The 18846-nt window shown below is 41.4% G+C and overlaps 1 protein-coding gene across 2 annotated transcripts; it reads right to left on the bottom strand.

Annotated features, from left to right (window-relative positions):
* Positions 1–429: 429 nt before the first annotated feature.
* BHMT (betaine--homocysteine S-methyltransferase) lies at positions 430–17239 on the bottom strand. Of its 2 annotated transcripts, XM_010949257.3 has the most exons (8): positions 17037–17239; positions 13024–13156; positions 9162–9280; positions 8404–8595; positions 7674–7821; positions 4502–4684; positions 2614–2842; positions 430–1117 (listed from the first exon to the last, which is right to left on the bottom strand). In XM_010949257.3, exons 1-8 carry the CDS (start codon positions 17067–17069, stop codon positions 931–933), a joined length of 1224 nt encoding a protein of 407 aa, XP_010947559.1. In that variant the 5' UTR covers positions 17070–17239; the 3' UTR covers positions 430–930. The 2 variants fall into 2 exon arrangements, with proteins under 2 accessions (XP_010947559.1, XP_045368287.1); XM_045512331.2 differs by lacking the exon at positions 13024–13156 and having other exon boundaries at positions 17037–17194.
* Between the last annotated feature and the right edge of the window lie 1607 nt (positions 17240–18846).

Genomic DNA, 18846 nt, shown 5'->3' with positions numbered 1-18846 from the left:
GGTAGAGTCTGGAGAATCTCTTTTTCTTATTATACTTTTCCTTAAAGCTACCAAAGTGACACAAGCCCCAGTACTCCCCATCCTTACTGACTGGAGGCTTTTAGGTGGATCTAGCCTAGGGCAGGAAGGAGAGACAGGGTACCAATTCCTTCTCACTCCTTCTCATTGATCTGAATGCGTCTTTGTGTCATGAAAGCGAGGGAAGAGCTCTGGAACTCTGACTGCAGGACTCTGAACTTCGGGTGCTTACTGATCAAGGCCTGATTTCCTAGGAAGAAACTTAAAAGGAATAGCGAAGTTCCCATATCTGAAGTGTCCCATAGCACTGTTTTCCAATCTGTGTGTCAAAATAACCCATTAATGGGTCATAAAATCAATTTGATCGGACTCAACCAGCATATTTTATTAATGAAATAGGACAGAAAGGAATGGGATAGAAAATACACATTTTATTTCAATGGTTGTAGGATACATGCTTTACTAGTTCATTATGTAAGTTGTGTTTCTTATGAAGGGTCTTGTTCAAAAGACCTTGGAAGTCACTTTCCTATATCACTTTGTCCCTGTCTGGTTGCTGAACCATTTATGACAGCTCACATCTCCTCCTCCTTACTAGCCTGCAAACTTCTTGAAGTGGAATTAACATCCAGATTACTTTTCCATGGGTACGGTGAATTCTTTAATACCATATTCATGGTGGATGTTTAGTCAACCTGTTTAAGATTCGCTTCTTACTTTTTTGCTCCCAAGTTCTAAATATATACTTTTAAAAACGGTTGCTTGCTGTATGTAATTGTTTTGTTCAGCTAGTATCAGTTTTAATGTGTAGGCTGGCATTCAGATAAGCATTGCCTTGAAACCATCCTCTCCTTATTTTTGGAACTCCGGCCTGAAAATACAGGAAGTCACTAAAAATGGGTTCTGCTGAGGCTACTGGGCAGATTTGAATTTCTGTTTTTCAAGGAGCTCTCTCAGCTGCTGTTCTGTTGTGGCTTCTTTCTGCTGCATCAGCTCAGCTGTTCCTCGGGTCACTCCCCAGGCATCTGGCTTTGACATTGAAGGGCTGTATGGCCGGCCTGAGGCTATCCGAAGATTCTCCCAGTATTCCTTCCTGGCCCTGGGCAAACAAAACACACAGCGGTAGATTTCTCCCTAAGTGTCTAGTTCTGTGAGCTAGGACACTGCCATGAGCCATCTCTGGACTCTTGAGAGTGTGTCCACCCAAACACAGTTATCCTTTTTTTTTTTTTTTTTTTGGTTTTCCCAGAATCTGTAGGTCTAAAATTACTTTGAATTTCTTATTTTAATAACCCCATTGGTTCAAAAGCTAAGGCTTTGGAACAGGGGCATTTTCTATCCAGCTAACCCTGCCTCCCCAGCCTCATTTGCCCGCACTCTGCCTCTGGACCCAGCTGAGCCCACGCCTGCAGATGGTCCCAAAGACCGGAATTACTTCCGCACCTCACCCTGCGGGTCCTGCCTCCACCTCCTTTCATTTTTCAGAATCCGATATTCTCAAGCTCCTAGTTTCTCAGCAACTGTTCTCTTTCCACCTCTCAGTGCTTCCCTCTAGGCTGTTCCCTTGTCTGGCAATGCAATTCGTCCTTTAAAATTCAGCTCAGGCGTCAGCGCTCTGAAAGATGCTGCACCAGCACCCCTGCCTTCAGCCCCCGTGGGCCATTCGCGGAGACCCCACAGCGCCTACACGTACCTTCATCCTACACTTAGGCAACCAGTTTGAACTTAGCTGTTTATTGCTGCCTGCCAGACTGTTACCTCCTCGCCGACAGGCCTGTGCCTTGCCCAGCTTGCTACCTCACCGTCCACAACAGTGTCTCACATAGTTGTGCTCCATTAATGTTGGCTGAACAGAGCAGAACGGCTCCCTCTGCTTGGGGTACATCCCCCCATACCCACCTTCTTGATCTTGCAGGAGCCAATTTAGCACTTCAAAGTCCAGCCAAAATGTCCCTTCTTCTAAAATATCTCTTCGGCAGAGAGAGTTATTCTCTTCCTTTCATTGTTACTTTTGTGCCCACGCCTCTGCTCAGGCAGTTAACTACAGTGCAATCCATTGCTTTCTCCTCCATTTTCCCCAGTAGACTGAGGTTCTCCGAGCCAGGGACCACAGCCTTTCGCTTCTGTATTCCTAGTGCCCTGCACATCGCCTGCTGTGAAAAATCTGTTTGTTTATTGTTCATCTTCCCCACTGGAATGTAAGCTCTGAGAGCACAGACCTTTCCTGTCTTACTCACCACTGTCTTCCCAGCTCCAAGAATTGTGCCTGGCACAGGACAGGCAAGTGATACTTGCTATACTTCAACCTCAACAACGAAGCCAGTGTCAGTGGCCACTGCATGGCTGCTGCTTTCCTAGAGTGTGAAATCACATTGTATCGCAACCTACATTATTTACATTCTGTATTCTTAAAGACTTCTCCAGAAATCACTCCATAAAGCTATGCTATAAACATCTCTGTGGGAGAATTTAAAGAGGGTAACTGATTCTTTATCATTACACAGCAAATCGGCTACATTCTTTGTAATGACCTCACTTGGATGAATTCATAATCTAAATGAGTTTGTTTGGGCACATGTAATTGAAGGTTATTACCTGGCTCTAATCCAGGGTTTGGTGTGCATGTCCAAACCACTTCCCCAGCTGCCATGTTTTTCTGAAGCTGGTGGCAAAAATCCCCTTTCTGGGGCCAGTTCCTCTGCAATCGCTCTGATGTGGTAGGGCTCAAATCCGCAGCATCCGCCTATGTACCTGACCCCCAGGTTGTAGGCCTCTCTGGCGTATTTTTGAATATCCCATCTGGTTGCAACTCTGGGCTCCAGTCCTGTAATAAATGACATTATGCTTAAATTAAGAAAAAAAAAAAAGGATTTAAAATGAACAGCTATAATAAGTTGGTAATTTTCAATGAATTAAATAAGTTACAATATTTCAGTTCTCAACTCTTAAAAACTATTAGCTACTTTGCGTTTACATCTCCAGTTTACATGCCGTGATAGCCAGCCTTCAAGATGGTTTGCAGTGACCTCTGCCCTCTGATGTTCTCTCACCCTTGTGTAGACCCTCCTGTATTACATCAGGTTGGTCTATGAGACCAGAAGATGGCAGAAGGGGATGATATGTGACTTCTGAGGCTAGGTGATAAGAGACATTGTGGTTTCTGCCTTGTTCTCTCCTGGAACACTCACCCCAGGGGAAGCCAGCTGCTGTGTTGTGAGAAAGCTCAGGTATCACAATGGAAAGGCCCATGAGCCAAGGGGGCTGAGGCCTCCAGCCAACAGGCAGCAAAAAACTGACACTGACTCCCAGCAGCCATCTAAGGGAGCTTGGAAGTAGACCTCCCAGCTCCTATCAGGCCTTCAGGTGACTGTAACCCTGGCCAAGGTCTGGACTGCAACCTATTAAGAGACTCTGAGCAAAAACCACCCAGCTAAGTGGCTCCCAAATTCACGATCCAGAGCAACTATGAGATGTAATAAGTGTTTATAGTTTAAAGCTACTAAGTTTGCAGTAATTTGTCCTTGAGCAATAAATACCACAATGCCTTGCCATCCTTCTCCCAAGGTTCTTCTAGACCAGTTTCTTTACAATAGCTTACTTCTCCAAGAGTCCCTCTAGAAGATGGTTTAAGAACCTTAGAATGAAATAGGAGGCTGATCAGGCTCTGGCCCTGCTCACCTGTGGCTTAATTCTCCAGAGAGACTCACCCCCACTTCCCACACATGCTTTGTCCCTCTTCCCAGACTGCAAGTATTTCCTCACTTCACCTGCTTGGGCTCTTCATTCCAGTCTGTTACATAGTAACCCTCTGATGGCAACTTCCCTCTGCCCCTCAAACTCAGATATTGCTAGAATATCTGAGCAACATTCAAAATAGAAGAAAAGTATCTTGGAGATAACCTGGTCCAACCTTGTTATTTTTTGATAATATATTTTCTAATGAGAAAATTAAGATCTAGACAAATGAAGGAATTTTGCTAAGGTTATGCAATTTAGCAAAAGAGCTGGAACCAGAACCAAAATCTTCACTGATCTCATCCAGGAGGACATCCTTGGTACCACTGTAGAAGTGTGACCCATCAGTTGCCTTTTGAGGAGTTGATTTACTTTTGATTTTACATTTAAGTTCAAAGGTCTTTTTTTTGCTTGCTGGTCATGTCTTTTCCTAAAGTCTAATTTAAAAATTTTTAGGCAGGGGGAGGGTATAGCTCAGCAGTAGAGTAGGGTGCATGTTCTGGGTTCAAACCCCAGTACCTCCTTTAAAGAAAAATAATTAATTAAACCTAATCACACCCCCCCCAAAAGAAACCAAAGAAATTAAGGGAGAAAATAACAAAAAATTAATAAAAGTTTTTGGCTGCAAGGACAGAAGCTGGGGGCAAGAGATGAGATACGAAGCCATTACTTTACCATGACAAAGCTCTATGGCTAGAGATGTATTTGGAATTTGTCAAACATAAAGACACTGAGGTCTGTGTCTTACCAAAGGGGAATTCTGGCAGATCGATAAATCCCTGTTTGCCGCAGTCGGGGGTGTGGAAGGCCAAGGGCTGACTCATCAGGTGGGCTTTCAGTCCGGCAGCCTCCAAGCCTTCTTTCATGAGCTTCACTGTTTGTAAACTGATGGTGGGGTCGAAATGGCAGTTCACGCCAACGACAGAAGCGCCTGCAAGTGGGAAGCACATCTAAGCTGTAGGGATTGAGCCAGGTGCCGGTGGGCCCTACCCTCCTCTCAGTCACCAGTGTTTACTGGCGCGGTGACCTTGGAAGTACAGCCGTTGGTCCCTGCGAACTTACCCTACCCTTGGGCAAGAATGATTCCTAACAGGCAGCATGTGCTTTCTGTGAAAAGTGCTTTGAAGAGTCTGATATAATTGAAGTGTCATTTATGCACACTTGGCTGTCCATTTTTTTTGGAAAAAAATCATGATTAGAGGGTTTTTTTAAACTTCAAATTTTAGTAATCATTTTCTCCCTCTTTGACACTGTATTACATAACATGATAATTTTTCAAAACTCCCAGCTGCTCCGTTGCACATGTGGTTACTGTACCACTCACCTGAGAAATAAATCAATGTTCCCTTTCATCAGGTCCATTTAGTAATATCATTAAGTTTCTTGGGCATAACAGCACAATGTAATTTAGAAAAAAGTTTTTCTGAAACTTTCATATAAGTGAGATCATACAATATGTGTCCTTTTGTGACTGGCTTCATTCACTTAGTATAACGTTTTCAAGGTTCAACCCTGTTGTAGCATGTGTCAGAATTTCATTCCATTTTATGACCAAATAATATCCCACTGTATGTTTATACCACATTTTGTTTATCCATTCATTAGTTAGATACTTGGGTTGCTTCCATCTCCAAAAAGGACTTTTTGGATGAACTCATGGCCTAGGATTTTGTATGTTGGATATAGATATACCAAGAACAAGGAAAGGAAAGATTCTGGCTACAAAGAGAGTGAGGCCAACGTCCAGATTATAGGAGCAGCAGGGCTGATGCTGGAAGCTGTGGTATCCAGTGTTCACTGGCAGGTGTCTCAGTGGTCTTCACTGGGCTGGGTCTGCAGTTGGCTCTTCACTCTTGTTCCCATCAGGCCTCATTCCCCATCGTTCCTCTGAATCAGCTTTTGCTAAGGGCACCGATGGTCTCAGTCTTGCCAAGTCCAAATCGCTTCTCCGTTCTCATCTTACTCAACGTCTCAGCAACATTCAGCCTAGTGGCTCTCTCTCCTTCATCAGTATTCTCCTTCCCTTGGCTTCTGAGAACTTCCCACACTCTCTAGGTGTTGCTTCTACCTTCTCAGCTGCTTTTTTTTTTTTTTTTTTTTGAGAGTTCTGTGCTGATCCCTCCTCAAGGCTGAACCTTTCAATCCTGCTGGGTCCCAGGATCCCACTGAGCCATCTTCTCTTCTGCATCTACAATTCCTTTCAGCCCCAGGGCTTTCAATATCTTCTATGTCCAGAATTCTCCCACGTTTCTCTCTCTAACCCTGACCTTTCCCTTGGGTTCCAGACTGATACAGTCACTTGGATCATGACTACCTTGTTTTGGATAGTCTGCTGCCAGGATTTCTCTTTCCTTGCTTGACTTTATTACACGAATGAATTAATCTATTGGTTATTTACTGGATTCTATTAGATATAAAGGTCCTTGGTAGGGGTGATGGAGAAATGTAAATATAGGACACCGAGGATTTTATAACTTAGCACAGGGCTTCCCAAGGTTTGCTCTATGAGAATGAGGTTCTATGATCAATTACGTTAGGCAGTAGCTATTTACTATACCCTTCCTAGAGACTGCCAGTATACATGAACACATCAAAAGCTCTGAGAAGTTCTGCAGTAAAGAGATCTGCTTAACTTGGTTTAACCCAGCATTTTCTAACTGTGTGTAATTGCAGAACTCTGTCAGCATTCTCACAAATGAGAAAATGTCATCTGAGGATACTCCAAGTGTGTGGTATAAATAGAAAGTGTCCTGGTTGCTGAGAGGGTAGGGATGACTATGTAAGGGTACATGGAGGGTGAGCTAACAGTGGAAGATGGACTGGATTTATTAAATGGATATTGATAAAGGACCTGTTCTGTGCCAGGTGCCATGCTAGGCACAGGGTACTCAGTGCTCAGCCAAGCAGAGGTAGTCTCTGCCCTCTGGGATCTTATAGTCTAGGGAGAGAACCAGGCATTGAAGACATAAATATGATAACCAGGAAGTTCTGTGAAGGATATAAACAGGGCACAGTGATATCAAGCTGGGTGGCCACTTCCTGTGAACAGATTGGCAGGCGAAGGATTGGATGCAGGCCAGGAATCCCTGCCAATTAACTGGGGTGATGAGGGCCTCCTGATCTTTCTGAACACATTAACTTGGCTTCTCCCCTCATTTTTTAATATCTGCAATAAAAAATTAGGATTCTACAATTTTGTTTCTAACTCTAATAATTGTTAATGATGAGTAGGAAGTGACTTTCATGAATCACATCAAGAGCTGGATCCAGATCAGAAATTAAACAACTAGCCAATCCAAATCTTTCTACTCCAGAGAGTCAATCAGACTCTTCCACGGACACTGAGCTATTAGTCCTCAATTTTAAAATAAGGCATCTTTGAAAACAGTCTGTGAATTTTCCCTAATTGAAATGAAACCCAGTATTAGGAATGGAAATCACATAAAAAGATCAATTAGGTGGTCAGTATTTCATATTGAAGGATTTTTTGATTTATTATACCAATTACAAAAAGTAAAGCAGACCAGTAATTTATGAGAATGGAAACACTTTGGCAAAGAGGGTAACTGACTTCAAAGTTATTAATGTTGAAAGACCTTGACTTGAGATAAGGTTAAAATAAAATAAAATTTTTCCTAATGCTCCTTTTGGTGTACCAAAATCCTTCTCATTTCTAGGTGTTAAACCTTCAGCATAGGTCTAGTTGCCCCTTTGAAAAGACTGGTGTGTGTGTGTGTATTTTTTTTTTTTTAACATTTTTCACTTTGGGACTCAATAACGATATTATCAATATTCCTAAAAAAGCAAATGAGTGGTTTTCCTGTGACAAAAGTAGTATACAGTGATTCATAGATGGACCTGAATTTGTATGTCCTTTTAAAAGACTCACTAATTGCAAACCAATCAAAATCCATCATCACCTGCTTTTACGAGGCGCACCGCACACATGCCAGGGGTCACACCGTGCAAATCTCCCTCTGGGCCGATGCACATGGTCGCTGCCACTGGCTTCCCAGATGCTTTCAAGGCTTCAACCGCCCATACAGCCTCTTCAACGTGTTCAAAATACTGAAATAAGTTCAAGTCAAGGGACTTTTATTCTTGTTTTTCCCCAGATAATCTGAAAACTTATCCTACTGGGCATTAACTCAATTATCCATAGATGAGTGTTTTTCAAACTCTGGGTTGTGACCCAGTAGCATTTTTTAAGCAAAACAGAACAGGTCATTTCTTACTATGAACTGCAGTCCAAAGGTTTGAAGAACACTATATTGGATTAATTCAATCACATATAGTAGAAGCCCTAAATTGGAAAAAGATTCCAAAACTAAATATCACTACTATGGGTCGTGACTGGCACCTGATCTCACAGGGTCCTCATGAGCAAAAGGAAGAGAAAATGTACTAAGTGCATTTGTCTCATCTTCTTTTTTTTTTCTCATTTACTTCATTAAAAATTTTTTGTTGTTGTTGTTATTGTTGTTTTGCTTTTTGGGGGAGGAAGGGAGGAAGTAATTGAGTTTATTTATCTATTTATTTAATGGAGGCACTGGGGATTGAACCCAGGACCTCGTGCATACTAAACATGCGCTCTACCACTGAACTATACCCTCCCTTCAACTTGTCTCATCTTTGATCGTATCTGTTTACCTCTGCAATCAAGAAGTCCACTTTCTTCTTCATGAAGACCTCTAACTGTTGCTGAAAGACTTTTTTGACTTCAGTTTCGCTCTTGCAGCTAAGGTACGAAGGTGTCTGGCTCACGCCTCCGGCCACCAAAGCGTCTCCCTCGTCAGCTACTTGCCGGGCAATGTCACAAGCAGCTTCATTGACTTTCTGCCCCTAAAATGGGTGAATATATGATACATCTACGTTTTCATGTGAAATTGAAGCAAAATTGCTAGTCAGATGCCTACATCTCAGTTGTCTGTTACAAGAGTGATATTATTCCAGAAAATGACAGTGATGGACTAGTTCAATGCTTTACCATGTTGAGCAATCTGCAGTAATAGCACCACCAATAACAGTGACGAAAAATAAATCTAATGATAGTATCTAAGACGTTACATTATCCCAAAGATCTGTGAGAGGACAAAAGTCTTGACATAAAAGGAGCCGGTATCTTTTAATACCTAAGCTCTGGGAATTTCTAAGGGTACTCACTCAGCAACTTAGTCGAGACTGGGAGAATCACTAATAGTGAAATATTTCTTTGATCTACTTCCTTAAATGCCTTTCTGTTCATCTGGGGGACTCCAGCTGAAAACGTAAGAATGTTATTCACACATACCTAATTTCTGTGGTGTTTAAAACAAAACTCTAAAGAGGCTCAACAATTTTCTCTACGAGAGCTTTGGTGATGACATGTGGGTACTCTGTCGTGAGCGTGCTAGTGCGATGTTACTCACCGATATTTTCTCTGCAACATAGTTTCCCCTGTTCTCCAGCTTGTCTTCACTGGCATAAAAGGTGAAGGTCTGCATGACATTGGATCCAGCTCTGAGGAACTCTCGATGAAGCTGGCGAACTGAGAGATTGAATGAGGAAAGAAAGATATTAACTGCTATCAGTTGAAGAGCCCATAATGTTTTTGGAAGGCTCTTGGATTAAAAAATATGAAAATATCTGCTTATATTCCTGGTTGCCTGGCATTTGCACACCCTGGGAGCCAGTGAGAGGTGGATCTAGGCCCTCTTGCCAGGAAGAGATTATCTCTGCCATGGACTTTGGATGAAAGAAGAGGGAGGTCCCACAGAGAGGGAACCATCTCAGCGTTTTTGCCAGGCAGAGAAGGTGGGGAAGAGTATTCCCTACAGAGGGAACAGCCTGAGCAAAGACTAGGAGGCAGGAACAGGGTTGGCTTTGGGGGGAATGACAAGCTGCCCGAGCAGCTGGAGTTGAAGACATGCTGGAGAAGTTGGGGGAGATGCAGCTGGAAAGGTGGGCTGGCAGACAGTACACACGGCCTCGCATGGCATCCCAAGGAGTCTAGACTCTAGACCATAGGTGCTGGGGAAACATCAACAGTTTTTAACCAACTGATTAATGTGATTAGCTCAGTGTTTCCGAAAGATAATTCTGGTAGCAGAGTGGAATAAGAGTTGGAGCAAGGTTCTCAAGCATAGGTCCATGGATGAATACCACGTGGCAAAGCTTTCATTGGCTCAAGGAAATATGGTGGGAATTTTTTTTCCCATATAATCGAATGTATTCAATTTAAAGAGTTATCCTTTGCTTGGAAATAGTGGCCCTAAACCCTGGGAAACCATTAAATATCCTGCAAGCTTTTAAAAAATTATGAATGTTAGTGTCAAATCCACATATATTCTAGTTTAATTGGTTTCGGGTAGGGCACGGGCAATTTTTTTAGATTCCTCTACTGATTTTTATTTTCAGTTTTCTTGGGAATCACCATTGTAAGAGAGCAGAAGAATGTTCTTTTTATAAGTTGATAGTGAGGCTTAGATGGTGTTTTGTTTTTGTCAAGAGAAGTAATTGGGCAAAGCAAGAAATCAGCAGTCCTATACTGGACCTCTAAAATTTATTTTGAAGTTTCAGAGGCCCTTTAATAAAAAAGAAGAGAAAAATGAAATTTCAGAGGCCCATAAAATCCAAAGGTCTGAGAGCAACTAAATTAGAGGCTAGGAAATCATTAGGACATGGGTGTGTTTCTGGCGATCCTTTCCATTTCTATTTTTGGTTTCCTCTCATCACAAAACTCTGAGTCTTCATCTTTTAACCAGTAATATGCTGTGACCCGTCCCTATGACAATGACAAAACCTATACTAATTAATTATATTTATGACTTTAAACTCTCCATTATACTAGTTTTATTTTAGCATCATAGAAGCTAAGTGGTACCAAGTTATTTGTGTATGTATGTCCATACCGCAGATATATATGTACAGAGCATAGTTAGATATTATAGATATTGCCCATGTACAGTTACTTGAGAAATGCAAGTGTTTGGAATTCCACAGTAAATTCTAAAAGATCAAGTGAAATTTTGCAGTATTTCTTCAGTGGGATAACTTGCAAGAAAATCATTTGGTTACAAAATATGATCTGAACTAATGTGGAGATATTTATAATTGAACCCCATTTAGTGTGGGTAGTCATATATTTTGATGCAAAAAGGGTATTCATGTGTTTGATGGGGGTGGTAAGGGAGCACTTCAGACCCTAACGAGTGTTATGTAATATTATGTAATATGTATATATTAACTTTCTAAAATTCCCTCAAATTCTGGATTCTAAGACACATTTGGTCCCAAAAGGGCTTAGACAAGGGATTGTAGACCTGTAGCATGACCCCTCCCCCCTTCTTCACTGCTTTCAGCATTAAAAAATGAAGTCCAGACACAAGTCCTCCAAAAAAGTTTTGGGGTACAATCCAGCTTGCAGGGAAACTTTAGGGTCTGTATTAGTGCTAGTTTTTCTGCAGAAAAGCACCTGCAGAAACAAGTTCATTTGCAAAAAATAGCATGTAACTGACCACTGCTCTTTTAGAGCATAAATGTTTTAAAACCCCTTTCACCCCCGAAAAAGACTAACTCCATCCGCGGTCCTATGAGATGGTTCTATGAAGATGCATTACAGGCAGGAGCTTTGTCTTTCCTGATGCATCCTGTAGTCCACTGTGGTTGACAGAGTTTGAACTAGGCGCTGGTAGAGCTGAATGGATGGGATTTCAGTCTGCAGCAGCAAGAATTAAATCTAATGACTCAGCGTCATGGAGTTTTCATTAATTCTTGACAAGCATGGAGCTCCCAGAAGAAAAAGGAGAGCAAATGCTCAATACATCTAAGTAAGCTTGAAATATTTGAGACACAGATGGCCAAGAGTTCAAACGTGCTGTTTCTGCATCAATAAATATCAAAGAAAAATCAGTATCAGAGCAGTTTCTCTTGAGCTCCTCTAATGTATAACTTTAAAAAAGAAAATGAAAAAAAAAAAAGAAAATGGAAAAAAAAAAAAGGAAATATGACTAACAAAATTGAAACTGGCAGTTAAACAAGTCGTATCTTGTCTCCATGTCAGAGTTTGGGCAAAGGTAGATTATTGTCAATATCAAGTTGGCCCCAGAAATATTTTATTCTGAATTTAACCCAGCAAGCAGATGTATTTGATACAAATATAGATATATTTGAAACAAACCATAGATATATTTGAAGTCTTTGCTCTTAGGTCTTATTTATTCTATTGTATTCCTTCCACCGCTTTAATGCAATGCATCTGAAAGTGGGGTTCCCCTTGCCATCAGTTGAGGACGATTATTATAATATGCAGATCCCTGGACCCCCTCACAAACTTAATGAAACCACATCTCAGTCAGTGGAGCCTGAGAGTCTATAATTTTTAATTAGCTCCAATGGTGAAACTAAAACTTGAGAACATTGTTGGTTTAGCTTCCCAAGCCTACTAATTTCATTTTTAAGGGTAGAACACAGTATTATCTCTCCTTTTGTTCAGAGACATAAAGTTGTGTACATTTGCTGGGCTTCACAGTGTGACTACAGCTCTTTTACTTTGAGTACATTTTAGAGATGGTGTGATTTGAACACATGTCTGTATTTCTCTAACAGAAATTAAGTAATACAACCAAGAATATTATTGAAAGAAGAAATAACTCAGCCACGTTAATAATAACAATAGTTAATACTTTGTAGTGTTTAACATATGCCAGGCACTATTTTAAACACTTTACATATAATTTATTTAGTCCTCATAACAGCTTTATGAGGTAGATGTCAGTATTACCTTAGTTTTATAGATGAGGAAATGGAGTCCCAGAGAAACTAAGTAACTTCCCCTAGGCCACACAACCTAGTGACTTCGGAGGTGGGCAGCTGCTGGTGATGGCAAGGTCTGGGCGTGGGTTGCTGAGGTGGGAATGGAGGAGTTTGCTGGAGATGAGGAGGAGATCAAGGCACTAGTAGGATGAGTGCTGGATGGATCATGTGTATGGATGTTGAAGCTACTGAGAGGTGAAGGAGGGAGGAAGGGGCAGAGAAGCAGCAGCGATCCAGGTTCTAGACTCCTCGAGTGAGGGGCAGGGAACAAGAGGTAGATATAGGTGACAGCAACAAGGAGGGCCACTGTGCTCACCCAACATGTGCATCTATACTGACATCCCTAGCAGTGCCCAGCAAGCAATAATAAATATTTGGAAACCGTGGCATGAATGTATGTATTTGACGGCATGATCCTAGACTTGGGTCAACATAATGGTCTTTTTACAAGAGCTTAGAATAGAGCTATGCACCAACCTGCTTCTGGGTGTTCCACTACAGCTTCTGGCGTCCAGGGCCCTGCCTTCACATAGCCCCTTTTCTCCAGTGCAAACACAAACCCTCCATCCCCGATCACAACCTCTCCGGAGTTTAATCGTTCTAAGATGCCCTAAAATTACAGACGAGGCAGGAAGAAAACGAGTTACTTGAGTATTTAATACAGTTTTCTACTTAGTACTTTTGCTGTCATATTCTTGAGAAATATGATTTCAGAATTCTCAGAAAATACGGATATATATTATACCGAAGTTCATGACTATCGATAAGGCAAACCACAAACATGCTCATAGAATGAAAATCTGTGTATGTGTGTATGTGTCAATTGTGGGAGTCTTTCAGAAATAGACTCACAGACATAAAACACAAACTGTGGTTATCAGGGGGAAAGATGTGGGAGGATAGTTTAGGAGTCTGGGATTAACAGATACACACTACTATATACAAAATAGATAAACAGCAAGGACCTACTGTATAGCACAGGGAACTATATTCAGTTTCTTGTAATGAGCTGTAATGGAAAAGAATCTGAACATGTGTGTGTGTGTGTGTGTGTGTATATATATATATATATATATATATATATATATATATGTAATAAAAAGAGAAGATTTTGTTGTAAAGCCTCAAGTGAATGCTTAAGCACATACACTGAAAATGATGAATGATAGTTTTTCTTCTTATTCTATCAATAAACTAAAGAGGATTAAATTTTATAGAGAAGTTGAAGTGGCATATAACGCTATTAAGGCATTTTGGAGACTGAAAAGTCAAAAGATACTTGGTGAAGACAGAAGAGAGAAAAGATGCTACCACGAAGAGGTCAGATCACTTAAAGACTTCCATCTTTTGAGTTAAAATTCAGTTTCCACAATAGCAGCTGTGTTATGCTGTCCAGGAAGTCATGAGTATACACAGCCATGACACAGCCTGTCACCTTCTGTGTCCTTTCTCAGGAAAAAAAAAAAGTGAGAGAGGACCAGAACAGTGAAGATATAGGTAAATAATTTATTTAAATGTTTGTAAACTGATTTCCAGCCCAATCCCCATACCTATTCCTTTCACAGTACTATGCAATAATTACCCTGGTATTAATAGATAAATTTTGAACTTAATATTTTTAAAGGGCTTTGTGAATTAGAAATTACTAGTGTAACCATTTATTTTATTTAAAAAAATTTTTTTTGAAGTGTAGTTGATTTACAATGTTGTGTTAGTTTCAGGTGTATAGCAAAGTGGTTCAGTTATACATATATATTAACCTTTTATTTTTTAATTTCAAAGAATAGAATTTAAAAAGAAAAGGTACCCTACATTCAATTTAGGTCACTTCCTATTTATAAATAAAGAATTAAGGCCCAGAGTCTCTGGGTAATTTACACAAGGTCTCCCAGATTTGGTGTATAGGGCCTCCTGATTCTTTTATCCTTAAATGGTGTCTAGAGTTGATTTTAAATGGGAATGGGGAGAGTGGGACAGCCCTGAAAAGACCATGTGCAGTAATAACTTGGAATGTACTTATCCAGTTTGTTCCATTTATTGCCAATAATGGTTGATAAAACAAATGCTTACATAACAACAAGGATTACAACATTTGTAAGAGGCATTCATAGGTTTTGCATCTTAAGTCCTGACCACTTTCTGTTCCTCCCCATGCCATTTTGACAGCTGGTGCTCAAGAGAAAAAAAAACTGACATTTTTACTTTAAAGCAGCAGAATAGGAGGCTTATGATGTATGTTCTTGAATAGCCCTTCCAGGTAGCAAAACATTCAGGCATAGAAGTCCATGAGATGATAACTACAAAAATATAGAATTGATCACATGTAATTTTGAAATCCACATAACTGTCATGATTACTTACAATGTGTCAAAATGCCACATCTTAAAACTACAACTTTGATTTATTATGACCTAATTGACAAGAAAAAGAGCTATATTGCTGGTCAGTGCAGCTGGATAAAAAACATGAGCAACAGTCAAGTAAATGGGGTATGACTTGCTGCTCACTTTCCCTTGGGTGAAATAATTCATGACATTTTGTTCAGTCACTTAGCAACTCTCATTGGACTTTTGTGTGTTTTTTTTCAAACTTTAGTACCACAACATTTTAATGTACAGCATAGCTAAGAATCTGATACTTGGTGGCAGAGTAGTAAGTGGTGATTCAATTACCATGCTGTACATTAATTTATTGAACAAGTACATCTGGAAAAACACTTAGATTATACTGCAGTTTTAAATTACCTGAACTTCAGACTTTTCTGTTCCTAGCTAAGTGGCTTTTTAAAAAGTGGAATGTGCTATGAAAAAATGATCAAGATATTATTTGTGGAAAAGTATTACAAAGCAACATGTATAATATCACACCATTTTTTGTTTAAAAAGCACATATTTGCCTAGACAATAAACTAGAATATACGTCAAAATGTAGCAGATATTATTATTAGTGTTTTTTCCTAATTGTTAACAATGAACATGTATTCATTTTGTAACACATTTTAATTTTAAACTCAAAAGTACAGAATATTATTGTCCAAATTTTATTAATGACATAGGCATGGAAACAAGGTTACTGAAGAAACTCCCCCCCCCCGTCTTATGTCCACCTGTTGCTAAAATAATTCTTAAAAATGTTTCATTTTCTAAGTTTGAGTATGGGGAGTGGATTAGAATCCATGACTATGTGAATGGAGCCAAATAAAAAAATTTAAATGTCTACAGGAATCATCCTTTCCAATCTACATCAGCTGATCTTTTAGTAGACTTATGGATTGGCCAAAATTCTCAACCTAATTGAGCAGCTTGTAACTGATTGCCTTCTCAACATCGTAAGGCCATGGAATGCGTAGCATTTAAAAAATTGAATTTAATTAATATTTTGTTGTATCGAGGTCTTTTTTAAACTGACACGCGGGAATCCCTTTAGAAACCAGGTGCAGTCTATTTCTAAAGGCAATGAATTTGGGAGGTGGACCGGCCTTCCAGGTCCTTACAGCCGCAGGGACACAGTTGGCCTGGCTCGGGCTCCTTTCCTGCCATTCTCTGGGCCTCCGTCCGTCAGGCCCGAGGCTGGGCGCCTGACACCCAAGGGTCAAGCATATTATTTCCTCCCTCCATCCGTCTCTTCCCTCCTTCCTAACCGTAGTCCTACTGTCAGTCAACCCCTACATCGCCCCACCCTCCACCCCTACCCCGACCCCCACCACTAGACGAGGGCCCAATGTCTGGAATGAAACACTTGTCCTAAGGGGAGGGTGGGCTTGTTACTGGACTTTAGTTTTTAAAACGTATTAACAGCCCTTCCTCAATATCTTACAGCCATTGTGCTTATTTTTTCTTAAACTGTCTTTTCGAGGCCTGCACAGTGCGTTTTTCTGTGATCGCGGAAACCAAACTGCGGGTGAAAACTTACCATCGGACAACCAATGCCAGAGTCTTAGGGCTGCGGCGGGGCGGGCTGGCGGGCGCAACCAGAACCCTGCAGGGAGGCGACCCCGAGACCCCGGGCACCCGGCAAGGCGCGGGCGGAAACGGTTGGAACCTTGGCGCGTGCCGGACGCCGAGGGGCGCGCGCGGCGGCGCGGGCACAGACCCGGAGGAGCTTGGGCACACCACACCGCAGGGCGACCCTGGGTCCCACCGCGTCGGGAGGGAAGTCGCATCTGTGGGTCTAGGAGCTGCATCTTGGGGGAGTGCTCTTGGAGTTCAGGACTCAGAAAATGATTGGAGTCCCGGAGTTTTGGGGACGCCCTGGAGTCGGGGGTCACACAGCTTCAGGGGGCGCTCTGGTAAGGGGACTCTCTGGACCTGGGGCAGGAGTGGGAACTTAGAGGCGCCTTGGGGTCCTGCAGCAGAAGTTCTAGGGGCCCTCTGGTCACAGCCGGGCTCCAAGGGCCTCTGAGCTCTCGGAGGCTGGTATGTGGGCTGGTAGGTCGAAACCCAGAGCCTCAGCCGGGATGGAGAGTGCCATTGGGTCCCCTGCAGACTCACCTTCTTGGCCTTTTTGCCCCCAATCGGTACCATCTTCGTGGCGTCCGGACGGTACTTAACAAGGATGCGGACTGACGAGGCGAGCGTTTCCCCCTGTGCAGCTCGTAGTTGCCCGGCCGAAGTAGCCGGGCCCTTTATACCCAGTGCTAGCGCGGGGTAGGTTTCCCCATCCTCGGCGCGGTCCAACGCGGGCCTCTGTCGGGGAGCACGCCCACCAGCCCTTTATCCCGGCATGCAGCTCTTGGGAACCTGCCTGCAGAGGACGAGATCGAAATAGTTCTCCCAAATGGGTGAAACTATCCGGGAGTAAAATTAAAATAATAATGATGTTGCACTCGCTCAGGTTTCAGACCTACCTGTGCCCGGCCCCTCTTTTCCTCTCGCGGGTCGCTGACCCTGATTCACTTCTCTCATGCCTGGGGTCATGTACCATTACCTGCTTAAGTCGGCAGGCCAGGTCCCTGAGAATTTTATCCAATGGGCAAATATTTGTCAAAAGCCAAAGATACAAGAGTGTTGAATGAGGAGCTGGTGCCCTGGAAGAACTTCAGCCTAAAGTGTGATCTCCTGTGTGATATACAGCCACTGGTTATGTATCTGAACAAAATATGGCGTTTACGAAAGGGTCCATCCAATACTAACCTCACATTAGAGCGTACGTTCAAAATAAACTTCTTCCCTTATATCCAAACGTGCCTTGCAGTTTCTAGTATCTTTGCAATATCCAACAAGGATAAACATTTAACATTTATATATGACAGTGAAGATGTATTTTAGAGACTTCAAAATTCAGCGTGAAAACTATGTATAAAAACGCATAGGTAAACAAGTTTCTACTGTATAGCACAGGGAACTATATTCAATATCTTGTAGTAACCTATAATGAAAAAGAATGTGAAAAGGAATAAATGTATGTATACGGAAGACTAAAACATTATGCTGCACACCAGAAATTGACACATTGTAAACTAACTATACTTCAATTAAAAAAAAAAACAAACCCCCCCACCACCAAATAGGCATTAGAGAAACTGGAAGGAAATAGAAATGTTAATGGTCGTTATCTGTCAATAGTAGAGTTAGGTCTTGCTTTTATTTTATTCATGATGTTTTACCGTATTTTCCAGAATACCTTTATGAGAACAGATTGACTTTAAAATAATGAAAACATTACTTTACAAAATGTAAAACATGACAGTAAATAGCCGAAGAACAACTAAGAGGTCTGCAATAGAGTTCAGAATCTTTTAACCAAATACATAAAAGCACACTAGGAAATTTTGTATGCATAACAATAGCCTCTATTTCAACAAATGCAAAGAAGAAAATTACTGCAGCAAGTGATGAATTAATACAAATTGAATTGCTAAAATTATATACACGAGATAAAACTGAGAGAATAGAAAAGTCCCTTTGCTTCAGATAATTGTCAAGTTTGAAATGGAAAAAAAAAAAAAAAGGAAGGATGATGGGTGCATATATTAATTAAAATGATTATTTCACCTGTCCAGCAAGAATGAGGCATGAGGTACTGTAGGCATGCTTCACAGTGCTTAGATTTTTGACCATGAAAGCGTTGGAGTATCTTGAGTAGGCAACAGTTCAGTTACTTAATGCGTTAACTGCTTATAGTATTAACCTGGTAAGTCATAGTGAGAACAGGTTCAAACTGAGCCCTGCTATTGCTGCAGACAGCAGTTGCAGTGGTGGGTGCCAAGCGCTAGGGGGCGGTATCAGGGCTCCGACAGTAAGAACTGAAAGCAGACATTATCGATTTCACAGTTTGTCCGAATTCAGCAAAACTTAGGAG

The sequence above is a fragment of the Camelus bactrianus genome, chromosome 3 (genome assembly GCF_048773025.1).
Source record: "Camelus bactrianus isolate YW-2024 breed Bactrian camel chromosome 3, ASM4877302v1, whole genome shotgun sequence".
NCBI classification, from domain to species: domain Eukaryota; kingdom Metazoa; phylum Chordata; class Mammalia; order Artiodactyla; family Camelidae; genus Camelus; species Camelus bactrianus.
This window is presented reverse-complemented; position numbering and strand designations above follow the sequence as displayed.

What these genes read in the sequence shown, in the direction of transcription:
- BHMT (XM_010949257.3), bottom strand. Translation starts at nt 17,069, where the DNA reads ATGGTACCGATTGGGGGCAAAAAGGCCAAGAAG. An exon ending in GGGGCAAAAAGGCCAAGAAG is followed by an intron (nt 13,157 to 17,036) that starts GTGAGTCTGCAG and finishes CTGTAATTTTAG; the next exon opens with GGCATCTTAGAACGATTAAA. An exon ending in ATGTTGCAGAGAAAATATCG is followed by an intron (nt 8,596 to 9,161) that starts GTGAGTAACATC and finishes CACCCATTTTAG; the next exon opens with GGGCAGAAAGTCAATGAAGC.